Below are 19,141 nucleotides of genomic sequence, written 5' to 3'. Positions count from 1 at the left end.
ACAATATAAACAAAACTTGGTGTTCAATGAATATTGATGAAACCACTGTTAATAAATTTAAAGCTTAATTTTGATATTTGAGTGTTTAAAAATAAATAACTCATTTGATGGATTTCTCAGTCTTTAATTAATCAGTGTTTTTCCCCTTCAGATGCATTGTATATAAATAAATATTGGTTTCATTAAAACATGCAAAACAAACAATTATTCATCAGTGATGTTGATAGATAAAATTAAAAAGTCTTGAAATCAGAATTGTTCATTTATTCATAAAGATAGAGAAAAAAAACCCACTTAATGTGTTTACTGAATACAAGTTAGGAATGTATAGGGATATAAATTTTGAATATATCAAAAAGATATTGCACAAAATTGTAAGAAAATAAATAAATAAACAGATTTAGAAAATATACTGACAAGACAATTATATAGTCAATATTATTGCACTAATTAAAGAATAACAGATTCACAAAGTTATTGATCATGTGAAAAAGTATGAAAAACATAAATAGAATAGAATAGACTAAATTATTGGTGTTTGTTAAAATATCTACAATTTTTCTGCTTGAAAAACAAATAGAAAAAAGACAATACATTAAATTCACAGAATTTGAATATTGGAATCTATAAAACTTCATTAATTTCAACAATTTTCTGCTTGAAAAACATAAAAAAAACCCGAGACATTAAATTCACAGAATTAAATTCTTGCTTTTTGTTGCACTTGTTGAATATAAACATTTCTAAGTTTTTTCCATTTTCCGCCGAGCTGACGGAAACACATGCAATAATTTGGCCAGGCGGACATTTTCCGCTGTGTCCGCCCACTGCCCTGAGTCCAGGAGCCCCTTGCGGGTCCACATGGACAGCAGGTACAGGTCACACAGGTTGTCCGACAGCAGATTCTGGAAAGTCCGGATCTTCTGGCGTTCGGAGTGCTGCACTGGGTTCATCAACAACTGAACAAAATTAACAAGAATAGAATTCCAGGGTCCCCCGCCGGTCAAGCAGTATACATGTACTAGTATACTGTATATTGGAATATTTTCAAACATTCAGGGCTGCTCCAGAATTAAATGTGTGGGGAGGTTGGGGGGAACATTTTTTTACCCCCACCACTCATTTTTTTTCTTCTATTTTTCCTGTCGCAAATATATCCAAAATACTACAATCTAAAAGAACTTGACCAAAGTATTAGCAGTATAAACATTTTGTATAAATTTAATAAAAATCCGTCAAAATTTGTAGGCATGAGAGCGCTTACAAGGTCACAAAGTCCCATAACTCCAACAAAAAGAATCGACCAATGCTAATTTTCGAACTTGACCAAGATAATAGTGGTATAAACATTTGGTATAAATTTAATGAAAATCCGTCAAAATTTGTAGGCATGAGAGCGCTTACAAAAAAGTGTGATAAATCCGTCACAAAGTTCCATACTCCAACAAAAAGTATCGACCAATGCTAATTTTCGAACTTGACCAAGAAAATAGTGGTATAAACATTTGGTATAAATTTAATGAAAATCCGTCAAAATTTGTAGGTATGAGAGCGCTTACAAGGTCAATTTTTTTATAAAACGGAGTCGTTATTGTGGTCAAAGTCCCATAACTCCAACAAAAAGTATCGACCAATGCTAATTTTCGAACTTGACCAAGAAAATAGTGGTATAAACATTTGGTATAAATTTAATGAAAATCCGTCAAAATTTGTAGGTACGAGAGCGCTTACAAGGTCAATATTTGGATAAAACAGAGTCATTATTGTGATCAAAGTCCTATAACTCCAACAAAAAGTATCGACCAATGCTGATTTTCGAACTTGACCAAAGTATATGTGGTATAAACATTTGGTATAAATTTAATGAAAATCGGTCAAAATTTGTAGGCATGAGAGCGCTTACAAATAAGTGTGACGGACGGACACACGGACGCACGGACGCACAGACGCACGGACGGACGCCCGGCATTTCTATGTCCCCGCACCGCGTTGCGGCGGGGGACAAAAATTAAAGAGAGTACATATAGGTCTTATCTAACAAGTTTCACATTTTTTCCTTGCATTTAAGTCTACAAGGGGTAGAAGGTAGATTTTTAAGTTACTTCATCTTGTTGTCATAAAAGTGATTCAAGGTAATATTAATTGAAAACCAAACAATAAAATCTACCGTATATACAAAAGCAGACCATCACTGACAGTATGCCTATGCAAACAATATACTTTTTAAAAAGCGCAAACAGTGTGGTAATATTGTATGCATGCACTTCGATTCCACATTTTTAATTACTTGTACACTGACGTAAGTATCATTGGTATTTAACCTAGTAATTCAGTGGTGTCGGAAGCAAATTGAAAGGGGGGGGGGGCTAGACTTATAAATCTTAACAAGCCCCCAAAAAAGGTCTTTGGTTATGGTTATGTAAAACTTTTCAAGAATAAGTTGGGTGGCTTAGCCTGTATTATACTAGTACCTGTTCCATTCTTGTTATGATAAAGTCGGTTTTATTTCCAACATCATGCATCTTGGTGAGTTGTCTGCTGTGGAAGCCCTTTGGTATGGGTGGTATGGAGACGTAAATATATTCTAAAACCTTCAGTGTCTGAAATTGTTTAAAACAAAACGTCGTTCAATATCATTTTATTTGATGATGGAAACATGAGTTGTTTGTAATATTATTCTCCTCTCTCTCTCTTTGTGTGTGCAAGAATTATTAGAGAGAGAGAGAGAGAGAGAGAGAGAGAGAGAGAGAGATTTTCAGTAAATTACCTTGATGAATATACTGAGGCTGTGAAAGGCATTGGTCCTGCTTTCCACACCCTGCTGTGGTCTTGGACTCTGAGCTAGGTTCTCAGTCCCAACTAGTAGTCTGAATTTCTGAAACGTACAGAACTCTTTGTTAGAATGAAATATTCAGGCATTCATAGATTCAAGTACAAACACTTTGCACTTCAACTCAAACGAATGCAATCTATCTCAAAACAGGCGAACATAATCTGGTTTTTTTCCTTTCAAAAGACAGGTCATCTAGTCACCTACAAAATTATCGGTAATGCTAATTTTCAAGACAATACTTACTTCTAGTATTGCGGGAGTGTTTGAAAATTACTCTCATTGAATACTTCTTTCAACAAATATTAAAGATATGCATACTGTAAATATACGGGACTTGTTCTTTTTCCAATTTAACAGTCTCATCTGCATCAGGCGATAGAATACGGCCTTCTCTATGTTGTGTGATGGCAATGTCAGCACCATTCGGGTAGAAGAATCCAGGTCCTGGGGTGAAATATAGGGTGAACCAGTCAATAAAAACATCCGAATCGGAACTTGCACAGCAAACAAACAAACAAACAAACAAACAATAAACCAAGCACGTCGCATGGGGGGGGGGGGGGGGTGGGGGGGGGGGGGCGCCCTTCTTTACTTTTTGTTGCAGCAAACATTTTTCTTGAATTCACATATTAAAAAAAATGAATTATGGAGTTGCCCCCCCCCCCCTCCCACTCTTTTGGGACCATGTAAAAAATTTAAGTGAAAGTAAGGTAATGAACAGTAAATTTATTAATTCATTTATTTTTGGTTGTTAAGATTTTTTGGATGAGTCTGCCCCCCCCCCCCATTTAAAAACGATGCTACGTGCCTAAAAATTAGTAGTTAGAAGTATTTAACGTAAGGTTGAATCAAGCTTTTATCTTAAACTGGAATAGCTGATCCTCAACATTTAATGAAATATTTTAATCAGATGAATCAGCTTAAGTATGCTAAAGCTGGGTTAATTTTACTTGCATAATAGTGAGAATACGAAAATATACATTAAAAGCCCCATTCTCACAGATTTTGAACAAATGAGAAATAAAAATTAGTTGTATGTATTGCACATTTTGAATTATGATTGACCAAACACGTTTGTCTAACGAAAAAAAGGAATTACGGAAAAAGAAACTTGAAGACTAAAATTCCTTTAATTTGGTTCATTCGGACTCTTTATGGACTATACGTACGAATCTCATCTTTGTTCTACATCGACTTTAAATTTCGCCCTTTGGTCACATGAATGGACATTTTTTTTATGAATATTGTACATATCATATATGTGATATACCTCCTCTGAAAGTTTCCCACAGATGTCTCAAACTTTGTGGTCAGCCACGGGTCTCAGACAATCCCAGCAGAAATAATTTCCGCATTTGCACGTTATCACCCGACTGCTGTGTTTGTTGATTTTCTCCCGGCAACGAGGACAAGAGTTTACTTTCAGAAGGAAACTTTCATTTTCGTTAACTGATACACTACATGTACCTTTTAGAAAGAAAAAAAAATACTTTAATAAAGTGAAAGTCAAGGACTTACATGTAGAAATAGTCCTTTGCAGAATCATGTATTGGCTTAAAAAATCACATGCAGGTCTATTGGGTTCAGTAAATTCATTTGGGACAATGTATGTAAACACAATCACTTGTTCATATTTCAGTTTATACGCCGTTATATAGTAAATTAAGTACACTAAATCAAAATCAAGGGAAGTAATGAAATATTCTATTCAGCCAAGCTTGTTCATAGATGGCGCTGAGCCGGAAATTGATGAAATTGAAACAATATTGGACATAACACTATAATGCGCCCCTACTTGTTCATTAACTTGCATTGAACTTTGCAATGTATAGCTACATTTATATAGAGATAGTCGGAAAGCAGCCAAGGGAGGCCATTTAGGACTTTACCTAGTACGTGACTAGTGATTTTTTGGTAGGTTTCCGCCTGGAGACAGGTGGCGGGCCAGTGAGGGAGTTCCCTACAGTCCACACAGAACTGACTCTTACAAACGCACGTCACTTCCCGTCTGGACGATAATGTCTTTGGACTCGGATTCTCCATGTCATTGGTAGCTCTCTCTAGATGGAGGGGAAGAAAATAATTCTAATTAAATAATTATGTACAATTTTGATATGGATGTCAATATTTTTTTTCTCTCTCTCTCTCTCTCTCTCTCTCTCTCTCTCTCTCTCTCTCTCTCTCTCTCCACATACACAGATATATCTAAAAATATTTGTCAAGTTTTCATTTTGATACCAGAAATAAATTCCATCATTCTATTAACAGTATCTTTAGTTTAAAAAAACCCACTCAATGACTCCAAAACAATGAATTTTTTTTTATACCAGAAACAGAGACAATATGACTGCACTGATCATTCGGACACAGCGTCCAGCGTCCAGTCGACATCACCGTTCTCTCCCTGTAGGCTTTGTCCCAGGAGCGAAACAATTCAAACGGAACTAGGCTCATGATCATGATTTCATCAATTTCACTCTTGCAGCCATGTTCCTGCAATCAGATTGTAAATGGCCAAAGTACTGTTAATGATGTCATTAATAAAATACATTAAATGTAAATATTTGTCTTAGGATGTTGATGGATAAGTACATGTACTTTCTTGGTATTAATAGTGTTTGTACTAATTGCATTTGGTAGTATAATTATATGTATGCATGACATTTATTGTCATATAGTGTCTTAGTTTTATCGAATTTGCTTAATGTTTGACTTAATTCTTTGGACAAGTATGTCCAGAGTTAGCCTGGCAAGATGTTGCAAACAGCTGCACGCAGAGATACCGGTATACACGTCGGGTACATGTCAAAGATAGTCAAGAATGCTCACCAAACAAGGAATTGATTGCGTCCCTTGTTCAATCATCTCTACAATGTTTCGATAAACACAGTTTCTACAGAACACGTGTTCGCACGGCAAGACGCACATCCCGTTAAGCTTAGCACCATTGCCTGCTAATAACGTCAAACACACGGCACATTTCTTACTGTCGTCATCAAGGAATTCTACTGAGGTAAAGGTTTCTTTGCTTGAACTCTGAAAACATTAAAATCCAGGGATGAAAATTTATGCAAAGCGAATCGCTGCTCTTAAGCATTGTTTTACTTTGGTCACTGCAGAAATATTTTTTTTAAATTGAATGGTACACATTTTATTTCAGAAAGACATTTTGTGTATATATTAACAGTGGTTATTGCAAAATCGAAATAAAAAAGAACAACTTCGAGAATTAATTAAGTCTCTATTTTTAAGGAAGTGCATTAGCTATACAATGTACCGATGACGTAAACCTCAACAGATCTAGAAACAATGCGCGGTGTCCGAAAAATCAGTTACGCAACACAGTGTTATAAAGTTACACGTTCGTCATTATATTCATTTTTAATTTGTTTTTTACCTTCTTCTCACTTTTATGGAAGTGAATTCTGTAGATGTGATCAATGGTAGAAATCCTGTACGTAATGGTGGTCATCCAATCAAATAGAGGCTTATCTACCTTGGACAAATACATGGAGGCTCTGAAATGTTTAAACAAGTTGCTGTCCTTTAAAAAAGGACTACAATACGTGGACCATTTGCATGTGTTTCCGACGAAAGCGTGAAAGCCTTAAGATTATCAGAGATTCCACCGACTCTAGCCCTCTGCTTTTAACCACTAAATTTGTACGTTGCATTACGTATACATGTATGTATAGCCCTGACTTCTAAAATAATTATGATCTATATATGAATGAAGTCTGCATGTATAGTATCAGGCATTCGGTAAATTCTACTGTTTGTGCACACATTACGATTTGCACTACTTTGTAAACTAACGTTATGCAGTGACAGCTTTGTGTAAATTAAAAATTTCATATTTTGATGCATTTTTCTTGAGATTCAAACTTTTATACGGTGACATAACTATTCAATCATACTTATAAATGCTTAAAAAGTTTAATCGGGAAGTTCTCTAGCCTTGCCTACCATATGGCACGGAATCCCGATCCCGATTCAGATAAACGTGTGCTAGCCTAGTTCCCTGAGCTACCCATTACGCACATGAACCAGGCTAGCTCATGCGCAGGCTGAATTTTCCTCATAGCATCCGGTTTAACCTCGCTTATATATTTTCTGCGTGGACCTCAGGGTCCACGCAATAATTGGCAATGATGATGAGCAGTTGATTCTTATATTAGTTTTCTAAATTATTAACAATATTTCGGACTTTTGGTCTTATTATTCATGGAATGATATACTGTGCACTTTCACCGGTTTAGAATTTTCTCAAATTTTACAATATTTAACCCCCAAAAATACGTTTAAAAATTTTTAAAATCATTAGTAGGAATCGAACTCATGAATAACAGTTTCGTTTTGATCCCTATAACCCATGGCCATTGCGCCACGCTGTTATAGAGGGAGCAATTTTGGGAAAGAAACTGTTAATAAAACTATCTTGATTTTATTGTTAATTTTGATAAATAATACCACACAACATGGAGGTGTCCCGAAACACCTTAAATTGAAACCGTTTGGCCACCACCAAGTATCAACGAACGAAGGCAAATATTGGTTTAATCTATTTGTCTATCATCCTGAAGCATCAAACAAAAGTACGAGTAGTCTATGTGTACATATAGGAACAATTTATAACCCTAGATAATTTTCTTTTATTGTAACAAAACCAAAAAAATCATATTTAATCCTTTTATACATGTGTTACATTAAAGTTTTAAAATTCAGAGAATTTAAAACTATCTATAACAGTCATAGATAGTTTTAAATTCTCTGAATTTTAAAACTTTAATGTAACACATGCATTTATATTTCTGACGGTTAATTTGGCCATGAACCCAAATATCGAAACTTTTCAGTTCAGCTCTAGATCCATATTATGACATACCCCTCCGTTTGGTGTTGGTACATATACTTGTCACCATTGTTGCGTGATTTCAGCAGGTTTTGTGCCAGGCTGTAGATTTTCCTGAGAGAAACTGGCGATGGTTTGGAAGAGGCTACATACTTTGAAATCTCTTCTCCGATAAGTTTCTGGTGGTCATTGTCTTTTTCAGCATGTACCTTTAATCTATAGGGGAACACACATATTCAATTATATTACGCTAGAGTAGACTAATAATTTAATTAACATACAAGACAATGGATATATCAAATTTGACTGATTCGTGCATTTTATCAAATAGAATGCCTCTGGTTTTCTATTTGTCAATGCGTTAGTTGCTCAATAAAACCCATCTCTAAATAAAATCTTTTTAATGATATGAAGTCATAAACACTGCTTTTAATATTCCACTCATGAATATTCATTCAGCATCACGTGATAATTGTAATACTCACATGATGCGCAAACGCACTTACATGTAGTCTCCGATCTGTTCCGATGGATCAGATGATGCGGGATGCAACATTTCTTGCACTACGAGTCCAGGCTGTAGATATGTATCTGCACTGAAAATATTCCCGTTTTTCGTTGAGTTTTGTCTCAGTGAAATAAAAACCAATGGAGGAAAACAACTTCCAGACCGCCGTACGTAACTTCTGGCCATGAACTCAAAGAACTCCGATTTTAAAAGTTGACAAAATATTGACGTCTGCTCATTGTCACGATCATATTTCTCATTGGTTTCTTCTCTCCGCAGATTGTTGTTGTCAATTTCTTTTAAATCAGTTGCCTCTCGCTGACGTTTAGCAACATCCCAATGATCCCATACACTTGACGTGTGGATCTTGGCATTCCGAACACCAATGTGTATTTCTTCTGGACCCTTTTTAGTCTTAAATATCCATCTTTTATTATTCAGTCTATGGGGCTCTCGTTTTTTGCATCCTTTTATTAGGTCCGCCATATTGACTTGTATTGGTGATTTTGCTTTTCCTGTGAAATCATCGTCTCTCAATCTGTTAATATCAGACCCTCCAAGTTTAAACCCATCGTCTAATTTGTTTACACAAGACTGTGCCCCTATAGTTCTTTGGCTGCTGTTTGTCTGAATTACCGAAGCTAATTGCACGTGATGTCCCAGGTCTGTATTGTTCCATTTCTGCCAGTGTTTCACTTTTCTACCATTTACACATCCTTTCTGCTTACTCTGGCCTTTCTTCGAGTAATGTTGTTTTCTTACCTCCGAATATTTTCGAAATTCTGTGAAGAAAAAAATACGTCAGTCTTAATATAATCTAAGTAAGCATTTTGAATATGTTGATATTAATACATTTTATTCTTCATTTACATTAAAATGATATTGATAAACATATTTTGGGCTTAATGTCAAACAATCGATCGACACCTCCCGATTTCAAATTGGTAATATATGTATATTGTTTAACCATTCAGTAAATGTTTTTACTATATAGCTGCAGACCTGAAGCTCCCGGTCTGAATAAATTTGGATGGACGACGCAAATTTTCTCTGTAGAGCTATTCATGTACATGTATGTATTAATACTAGTAGTTCAGTACTGTAGCAAACTTGCACATACCTCTGGATCTAACGAACCTCCAGTTGTACATATGTTGTGGGTGGAAATGAGAAGTGACGACTGCCGGTCCCCATTGAATGTATCTGATCTCCGGCAAACTTGTTACCGGACCTAGCGTCAATCTAACGGAAGAAACGACATCAATTGAATCTAAACAGTAGGTTACAAAGGGCTAAGTGCTTTTGGGATAGTGTTGGGGTTACCCTTACCCTATAATATACATGTTTCTGTGTTACTCGTGGCACTAGAATACACATCTTAATTATTGTTTAATTATGATTTATAACAACCATATAACAAAGACTAGTTTGAGAGAGAAATATTCGCGACGACGAGGCCCTCGCTAACCTTGCGAAAGTTTCTCTCAAGCGAATCACCATTTGTCTATATCAGGTTAATGATTTGTCACATATGAAGTGACATTTTACAAAACCAAGTACTGTAAACAAGGAAATATTCGTTCCCGTTTTTTTGGCACATATCGCCCTACTATGGTCAGAGGGCAAATTTAACACTGGGCGATTTCCAATGTCTCACCGTTTCTCTCTCCGAACACAACTGTGTCTTGGCGAATTGCAGACGGGCGAAACTGTTTGTAAGTGTAGAAGTGCAAAAATTAAACAAGGCGAAAATAACTGTGTCCAGTGTCAGTATTGTGGAGAAACTTGAAAATCATGACCTATTTTGTAAACACACTCCAAATCCAATGAATATTAATTAAACTTCCGTTTCACTGACTACAACATTATAAAAATCTTGTTTGAAAATTTTCATTTTAAACTATATCCAGTCTTAATACTACATGTAGGCTGCGATTGTGTTTAATAATGTATGTTTGGTATTTCATCAAACCATTCTGCAGAATTTATAACCATGATTGCAATAATTAGTCTTACAACATGTAAACAATCATTCTTAAGGGCAATACTTTATCAACATTTTTAACGATGCTAAACAAATTAAAGCCTGGGAGAAAATAAATAATTAATTTAAAGAACATGGGGGAACAAGGTAGCGCAAATGCCCATTTGGTTTAGTCGTAAAATACAATTTCAAATTTAATTTTTTCCAACTGAATATACTTGATAATGTTATAATACAAGTCTACAAAGGACTAATTTTTAACTATATTTAGTTTTGAATATTTTAACAAACGATAAGAAAAAAAATCTAAAGTGTTGGTGGTATCGAACCCACAACTTAAAAACCCTAAGTCTATAATATTATCTAATATCTGGTGCTCTAACCACTGAGCCAATTCAGTCACAACAAACTTCTTTGTTAAATGCTATATGCGACTACAACCACGAATTTACGGACTTGTATTATTTTTCTAAAACGTTCCATTGTTGGGATACAAAATGACATTTTTAAAGTATAGTGGGTCATCTCTACGAAAGCCGAGAAGGATCATTCGAGATTCGAGATTCGAAATACGAGATTCGAAATACGAGATTCGAGATTCGAAATTCGAGATTCAATATCTAAATTAACCAATCAAATCAAGGATCTGAAAATATGTATCCTAGCGACATCAAACTGTTCTAAATAAAAATCATACGTACATGCTCTTATATACAAATAAATGCTTTGTTCACTTCTCCCTACCTTACTAAATAATTATTTGTATTTACTTTTACACAGAATATCTAAGTAGACTAGTAATAATGCAGTGTTCTTCGCGGATCTAAGTGATTTTGTTTGCCCTGGTGCATTTCCACCTGATGCGTTTGAACCCTAAGGTATTTCACCACCAGTAATAGTTTAAAACCCGGGTTTATTCACCCCTTTTGTGTAAAACTGCGGTTATGGTAGAGAACTTCATAAGCGAAGCTAATTTTTTCTGTAGGGGGTCCTAGGCCAATTTTAAAAAATTTTACTATGTAAATTTAATAAGCTCCAATTTTCCCGAGGAGGGGGTCCAGATCCCCTGACCCCCTCCTTTCTAGATCCCCGCATGAAGATTAGTACATGTATCTAAATAATCTAAATATAAATAATCTGTCCTGTTTCACTAATTAATATAAGCATTACTTATTAAGGTCTTCCGTTTCCAACGGAAGACCTTATAGTTTTCGTACGATTTCTTCTTATTATTATTTTTTTCCACAAATTTTGTGCACGCGATTTCTCGAAAACTATTCGACCGATTTCAATCATTTTTTCACAAAAGATGGGACTTGATGTAAACTTTATACATTTTTGAGATTTTTTCTGTCGTCACTTCCGGTACCGATTTATCGGCCATTTTGCACATTTTCACGACCTATTTTGTGCAGAGCTGATCTCAGAAACTATCAGAGATATGACTATGAAATTTTCAGGATAGGTAGTCTATAGTTTGAAGTTGTGCACTATTATGTTGTTTTACGCCATTGGCGCCATTTCTTGGAGCTCGCCTGGGCTCGAAAATTGAGTACGAATTTTCATTCAAAATTTTCATACGTTTTCATCTGTATCTTTTTATCAGTTGGTAGTTTCTTAAGACATATATAACAAAAGTAGTAGATAATTAAACGTTCTTTCCAATAAAATCAAGAAAAAGGGGCTGGTCCCTTAAATTAGGGGCCAAGACACTCGTAAACTCTATTACAAATAACTTAAAAACGATCAAAATTTTGTAATGCAAGATAGAAGCAAAGTTGTTGATTGTAGCAATATTTATCAGGTAAAATCATTTTTACACCCATTTATGATGTAATTAGGGATTTTAAGGGACCAAAGTACTTAAACTTTGATGCAATATATCTTGAGAAGGAGACATATTTTGTTAGGCAATGTAGAAAAGAAAATGTTTGCATTGATGATTCTAATCGATTCCACTAATCAAAACTCTGTCTGTCTGTCCCCATAAAGGATCTAGAGGGCTGGCCCCTAAAATATTCAATCATTTGTATCTCAAAAATGAACAACAATTTTAGATGGGTGTAAGAACAAAAAATGTTAGTATTCGTGAGACCTTTCGATTGAACTCAAGAAAAAGGGACTGGCCCCTTAAATGAGGGGCCAAGACACTCGTAAACTGTATTACAGATAACTTGAAAACAATCAAGATTTCAAATATCTTTGGTACCTAGCTTTTTTCCAAATTGATACCAGCGAGATTTTAGTCACTGTAAGTGATTGAGACACAAACTTTTATAAATGATAGACAATCGATTGACGATATATTTAACGGGTTTTCTTTTGTCAACCGTCACTTCCGGTACTCACCAGAGTTCAAACAATTTATTTTTTTCACAAGTTTAACTGATTATCTTTGGTGTTTCATCTTCCATGATTAACAGTGGTGTACACTAAACAAATGTATAAAAAAAACCTAGCTTTTATTTTCATAAACCTCTTTTGTTCGTCTGTTTTCGGTCTCGAGACAAAAAACCTAGATTCACCAAGATCGCAGATTTGGCAGAGAATATAGATATTTCATCGTATCATATGAAAACAAAATCGGGCGGAAGACCTAATCGTTACTCGTAACGAGATCTAGTCGTTTTTATGTATTCATCCAGTGATACACTAGTACAATGATTATAATAATCTAAATATAAATAATCTGTCCTGTTTCACTAATAAATATAAGCATTACTTATCGTTTTTATGTATGCATACAGTGATACACTAGTCAGCTGCTAGTACTATGATTATAAACAAATCATTGAGATATTATCACATCATACGGAATTATTAATAAATACATTTTTTTTCCTTTTCCTCAGTAAACAACTTATTATGAGTCTTACTTTTGGAATTGTTTTCAATATAGAAGGATACCTACTCTCTACAATTAAAGGTAGGGATGATAGGGTGCCAATTTGTTCGCATTGCCGATTTCTTGTGCAGAGAACAGTAAAACCTTTTATTTGATTGTGCATGAATATTTCAAAATTAATTGTTGTACATATATTTTGTTATAATTCATTCATTGATATATCAACAAGAAAGAATAAAAGCATATGTTTCACAGCCAAGTTAAGTTTCTCTGTAGTTTCCTACCCCCTACCCCCACCGCACCAAAATTGACAATAATTACCTATAAGTCACACAAATGTTTACTTTTTTTGTAAGTAAATCTCTAAAGATGTAAATAAGCACTGCAAACAAAGATGTGTGTATTTAATATACTACTACATTACACTTAGCCAGATAAAATGTAATCAGGATGAAGCTACAAGGGGTGAGTGGTGCAAATTTACCAATTTGTCGCCATACACACAGAACACCAAATAAAGAAACTGTGAGTGGTGTGTGGAATGCATAAAAGATGGCGGCAAATTATCTCAAATAATCAGTGCAAAAACCCACAAATAGGCTGTTATTTGTTACATATCCTGCAAAAACATTGATAAAAAATGTTATCGTCCCATAACATAGCCGATTAAGTTAATGTGTACATATGGTCAACGTACATGTCATTCTAATATACAAGAAGGCGGACGTATCAGGCGGGGATCCAGAAAATTAAATTTCAAAAATGATCGGTTGAATTACATTAAATGCTTTGAAAATTGTTTTAAACTATCGCACGGGTCAAAATGCGTGATAGAAGCTATGTACAGTGTAATTGGAAACTTTCATTTTATATCAATATGTAGTATTACCTATTATAACAAATGAGAGTATAGCACAACTGCCACAAACAATACATGTCCTTTACCGGCACCACCTCCCTCCCCTTAAAAAATGAAACAATTGCCGTTTTGTTTGCTAAAATGTGCGTGGTTCAAGATTTTTCTAAAGGACATACCCGATTAGAATTGAAAAAGAGTCGTACGTTTAAAACTAATTTTGTCAAAATATTTAGATTCATTTGGTTATATTTTGGTCCATTTGGGTAAATATATGCACCAGCGCAGCTCTAATTTATATATAATCAGGCCATAAATTCAAAATATTTTCAAAAATTAATAGCTTTAAATCCAGTGGATGAAAGAAAAGGAAAGCATGTCGAACTCGATGAGTGCTAATACCTGTGTTGATTGAATGGTACAGTAGGATATGCGCAAAAAAGTCCCGTCTACTCTTTCCTACCCTATAATTATTGGAATATTAAATCCGATTATAAGAGTCAAATTAAAAATCAAGTAGGGATATGTACCTGTTTATCAAAAGTAAAACTACTCATAATTTATCTACATTGCATCGTTATGGAGCTACACAGAAAGTTTTATATTAATTTGCCGAGCCAAATAAATATAAACCTGGAAAACGAAGAGAAAACAAAGTGGGGACAGAATAACTGACAAATTAATTAGGACTATATAGCCCCCCCCCCCCCTCTTGAAATGTATATACTGAAAAAAGATATTTGGCGTACAACATCCGCACACAATTTAAAGAAAATTTCATGTTTTTTTTATCATTTTCGCTAGCTAATGTAAGACATCACAAATACCCCAAACCCCCTCACGGAAAAGGAAATGCTAGGTGAGAGAGAGAGAGAGAGAGAGAGAGAGAGAGAGAGAGAGAGAGAGAGAGAGAGAGAGAGAGAGAGAGAGTCGATGAATATCACAGGTGCGCTAACATCGTTAAAATTAAAGCTTGCTAGTTGGTCTGCCCTACCCTAGCTACCTCCTCTCTTTTCTCGTTTAAGAGGCTTAATTATTGTCTATATATGCTTGTAACAAATCAAATCAATTTCAAATTCTAAATCAAACTGAATTTGACACTATAAAACTCTCTCTGTGTCTGTCTGTCTGTCTGTCCGTCTGTCTGTCTGTCTGTCTCTCTCTCTCTCTCTCTCTCTCTCTCTCTCTCTCTCTCTCTCTCTCTCTCTCTCTCTTTCATATCGACAATGGCATTGCCATACCCTACAATACACTATTCTTATCTGGATTTTTGTCTTTGAGGTTGTAAATCATTATATCTTCAATGGTTTAAAACTTTATCATAACCTATATTTTGACATGTCGATTATTTCATTGAGTTTCGTTTCATAGCTAAAACATTTAGATTAAACAGATCTTTCTCCGCGAGCCGATTTTTTACACAGTTGGGGCGAATACACTTCGGGTTAAAATTGTTCGGGGGGAAATACATACAGGGCAAACAAAACCACTTAGATTTGCAAAGCCAACAGTGTTATTTCTAATTTAATGGTTTATACTGTGTGGGATTAATTCATCAATGTTAATTTAACCATTTTATAACCACTATATAAGAGCTATTAAGACATTTATTTGTAGGAAAGAGCATGTACGAATGATCTTTATTTAGAACAGTTTGATGTTGCTAGGATACAGGTTTCAGATCCATGATTTGATTGGTTAATTTAGATATTGAATCTCGAATTTCGAATCTCGTATTTCGAATCTCGAATCTCGAATCTCGAATGATCCTTCTCGGCTTTCGTACATCTCTCCATGTTTTCGTTGTTTGAAATCGGTTTGATTTCCTTTAAACCTTATATAGACTATGACAAAAATATGGAGCTCAGACCCACTCTATAGAAGAAAAGACATGGAAGTTCTAAAAATGACACTATTTGGAGGTTTTGACACGGATACGCCAGTTTAAATCAACATATTCCAAATATTTAACATATTTAAAGGTTATAAATCGATGTTATGGTAAATATGCATTATTTTCAAAAATTTAGAAAGAAATTCAGAGATTTGTTGATATTTTGATTTTATAGTATCTTAACTATTCTCCTATGGGCAGTTTACATGCCTTATTCACCCATCTTCTTTTCTAATCTAGGACCGATTGATAATCTATTTTTATAATGTTACGTACTGGTTGTCCCAGGATGGTTGTTTCTGGTCGTATTGAGGTCTTACGTTGTCGCTTGGAAGTTGGAGGTCGTAAAGTTGAACACGTTGCCAGAATAATTCCATCGGACGCTGAATACCTCTTTGTCGTTGAATTTCCTGTGTTCTCATTTTCGATAGATATTTTATTGGAGGGTCCTTCCTTCTTTCAAGTCGCATCTTTAAAATTTCTTCTTCGGTTTTCTGACTTTTTCTCTTGTAGTCAAGAATATTCGATATCATGGACATCGATACCTTCCTTCGCCGCAAATTCCGAGATTCTCCGTCCTCGATTTCGTCACTCTTTCTCTTGAGGTCCAAGAAATTCGCAAAAGTGTTATTAGGCAGGTGCATTTTGATAAGTTTTGAGCTATCCATATATTCAGCGCAGTCATTTTGTTGCAAATAAACACTGACCAGATCGTATTCGCATTTATTTTTCAGCACCAACACTTGCCTCCGCCATGCTAAAACTACTTTGAATTTCTCTTCACATAGTTCATACGCTCTGGCTTTTACCGTGTCCTGGAGCAGCCATCTTTTACGTTTGTTAAGAGAAAACAATACCTCCATATTGTTTTGGAGTGACCCGTTCTCTCTAATATGGCCGCTGGTGACTGATTCCTCCATGGACTTCGGAGTCCCGTGAATTCCGTCAGAAAATTCGGACATCGTGTATTCGATGTTCCCGATATCAAGGACATCGATGTCCCCCTGATCGATTTCCATCTCCACGTAAGCATCCCTCGAACTACAAATATTTCTCCAGACATGGGTCTTAATGGAATTTCCTGTTCTTTGTTCGCATCGGACAGTCTTGTTTACCATGTTGGCTTTATAGCCTTATAACGCCTCCTAACGCGCCGACTCAATCATTCTATAGAAAATTTGTTATTTTAGCTACATAAACTATATATAGTACATTGTCCAATATTCATTCACTCACAAAAAAAGATAAATATGATTTATAACACATAATGAATTACATGTACTAAGTATATAAATGATTAACTTACATGCATTTTAAATTCCTTCTGTTTTCTTCTTCGGTGCCATTTGTGCATATAAATGCAAAATCATGTTGCATTGTATTCTTACCTATTCTTCATACTGAAATGAAGAGAAAAACACAACTGGAGTTATCTACCTTTTGCATAGTTTCTTACATGTCGAGCAAAATTGCGCAATCGCCAGTTGAAATCGCTCGTATCCAAATGCTGAATAAGATACAAGAAAGAAAAAAATGGAGAAAATTCATTATAGCTATACTATCAATTATTTACGTTCCTACACGTACCTTAATATATACCAGATCGACTGAGCATAGATGAGCTGTAAAATGCCGGGATACCGCTGTTTCTGCATGGTTTGTTTATCCGTAACTCAGATCGATTTGTTTACATTAAGCGTACGTATTTAAACTCTCGCTCAAAGTGGGATTTAAAAAACTTGGATTTAAAAGTGAATAATTCTGTTAATGTTTTACCGTATGGACAATTAAAATACATTATCTTCAATAATGTTGTTTGTTGTTTTGTTTTCAAATTTATTCATTTATGAGCATAACGATGTACATGCGCAACGATTAGCATTGATCTCAATTAATTACCGGTTCGATTTTTCAGGCATGCGTAAATTTTACAATAACAATCCATTAAGCTACCTGGAAAATCAAACTCGATTATTTCAAAATCAAATATATACAAGATATAATTCTGTAATATACATTTTCATGAATCTGATTTCGAGTGTTAAGTTTTATCACATACTCACATGCGATATGCATGACTATGTACGTTTCCAAAAAGAAAAAAAATATTAATATCATCTAAATTTGAATATGAAAACTATCTTTCTTCTCCATAGAAAGAAACTTGACAATACAGAAACTGAAAAAAGTCCTCTTCGACACCACAATATGTACACATCACATGTGCTTGAGGACAGGGCACCCCCTCCACCCGCGATTTAAACCCCTGGGATAGTTGACCTTTTTGAAAAAAAATCCTTTAAAAAGTCATATATATATATATACAACATGTTCCATTTTAAATATCTAAAAATTAACGGAAAATAAACGATTAATGTATAACACCCCATTGCATATCTTTCCTTTTTTTATATGCAGGTTGGGTTTGTTTTAAATGAATGTTTTTTTTATTAATTAATTTTAAGATATTTGATATCAAACATGTTGTGTACATGGCATTTAACGAATTTCTATCAAAAAAGCGTCAACTACCCCGGAAAATCGCGAGGGGGGGGGGGGGGGTGTCCTGACCTCAAGCAACTGTATACATGTACATGTATATATAGGAGCGATGCCCGCATATATTTTGTATTTTGTTCTTTTAATGGTGTTAATGGTCCCATGTGTGGAAAGAAATTCGGAGATCAAACATTCATCGGTAAATGAATGAATAATTGGTTTATAGCGGGAGATAGGGGTCAAACAATGAATGGAAGGAAAATTGAATCATCTTGCTTCTATCAGAAAAGGTGAATAAATTAAGTCTGAATGAAAACATCGTCTTCTAAAAAGCTGAGGAGTCAAGAAAACCGGAACATCACTCGGTCTTTTCTGTCAAGTCGTTTTTTTTTCTCGACTTGACGGTTTAGGCCGAATGATAATTCGGATTGAAAATCCAGACAATTTTGATAGTTTTCTTCCTTCAAATAAAGAAGAGCAATGATTGATTTTAACAATCGTAATATCTCGGACCTTTCCGAAAAGCAGTTTTTTTTTTTAGCTCAGCCTGAAAGACCCCAGAAGATACCGCTGTAATTTTGATAAGAACTTTCCAATGACAACAGGTTCATATCATTTAAGTCTAAGGTTTAAGGTTCTCCAATGGAATATGCCGATACTTACATGTATGATAGTGACACGTGCCGGAAAATATAATTCAGTAATAAATCGTTATCTCCTCTATATAAATTGTTTTCACTAAATTCCTTAATATTGAAGTATATTCAAGTCATATGTTAACAATGTGAACGACAAAATAAATACAAGCAAAGGAATAAAGATTCTTTCAAGGGTTTATTGTGATTCAAAACAAGTTTTAAAATGTGGCAT

The 19,141-nt window shown here is 34.8% G+C and overlaps 1 protein-coding gene across 1 annotated transcript; it reads right to left on the bottom strand.

Moving 5' to 3' along the window:
• Positions 1-208: 208 nt before the first annotated feature.
• On the bottom strand, positions 209-17,177 carry LOC105346451 (uncharacterized). Its single transcript, XM_020074609.3, has 14 exons — positions 17,079-17,177; positions 16,049-16,939; positions 9,314-9,435; positions 8,192-8,975; positions 7,719-7,901; positions 6,231-6,351; positions 5,663-5,869; positions 5,161-5,326; positions 4,723-4,893; positions 4,104-4,300; positions 3,152-3,277; positions 2,768-2,875; positions 2,472-2,600; positions 209-959 (listed from the first exon to the last, which is right to left on the bottom strand). Exons 2-10 carry the CDS (start codon positions 16,888-16,890, stop codon positions 4,131-4,133), a joined length of 2,766 nt encoding a protein of 921 aa, XP_019930168.3. The 5' UTR covers positions 16,891-16,939; positions 17,079-17,177; the 3' UTR covers positions 209-959; positions 2,472-2,600; positions 2,768-2,875; positions 3,152-3,277; positions 4,104-4,130.
• Between the last annotated feature and the right edge of the window lie 1,964 nt (positions 17,178-19,141).

The sequence above is a fragment of the Magallana gigas genome, chromosome 4 (assembly GCF_963853765.1).
Source record: "Magallana gigas chromosome 4, xbMagGiga1.1, whole genome shotgun sequence".
Taxonomy (NCBI): domain Eukaryota; kingdom Metazoa; phylum Mollusca; class Bivalvia; order Ostreida; family Ostreidae; genus Magallana; species Magallana gigas.
This window is presented reverse-complemented; position numbering and strand designations above follow the sequence as displayed.

What these genes read in the sequence shown, in the direction of transcription:
- LOC105346451 (XM_020074609.3), bottom strand. Translation starts at nt 16,890, where the DNA reads ATGGTAAACAAGACTGTCCGATGCGAACAAAGAACAGGAAATTCCATT. An exon ending in GAGGTTCGTTAGATCCAGAG is followed by an intron (nt 8,976 to 9,313) that starts GTATGTGCAAGT and finishes TTTTCTTCACAG; the next exon opens with AATTTCGAAAATATTCGGAG. An exon ending in TACCAACACCAAACGGAGGG is followed by an intron (nt 6,352 to 7,718) that starts GTATGTCATAAT and finishes TAAACATTTCAG; the next exon opens with AGCCTCCATGTATTTGTCCA.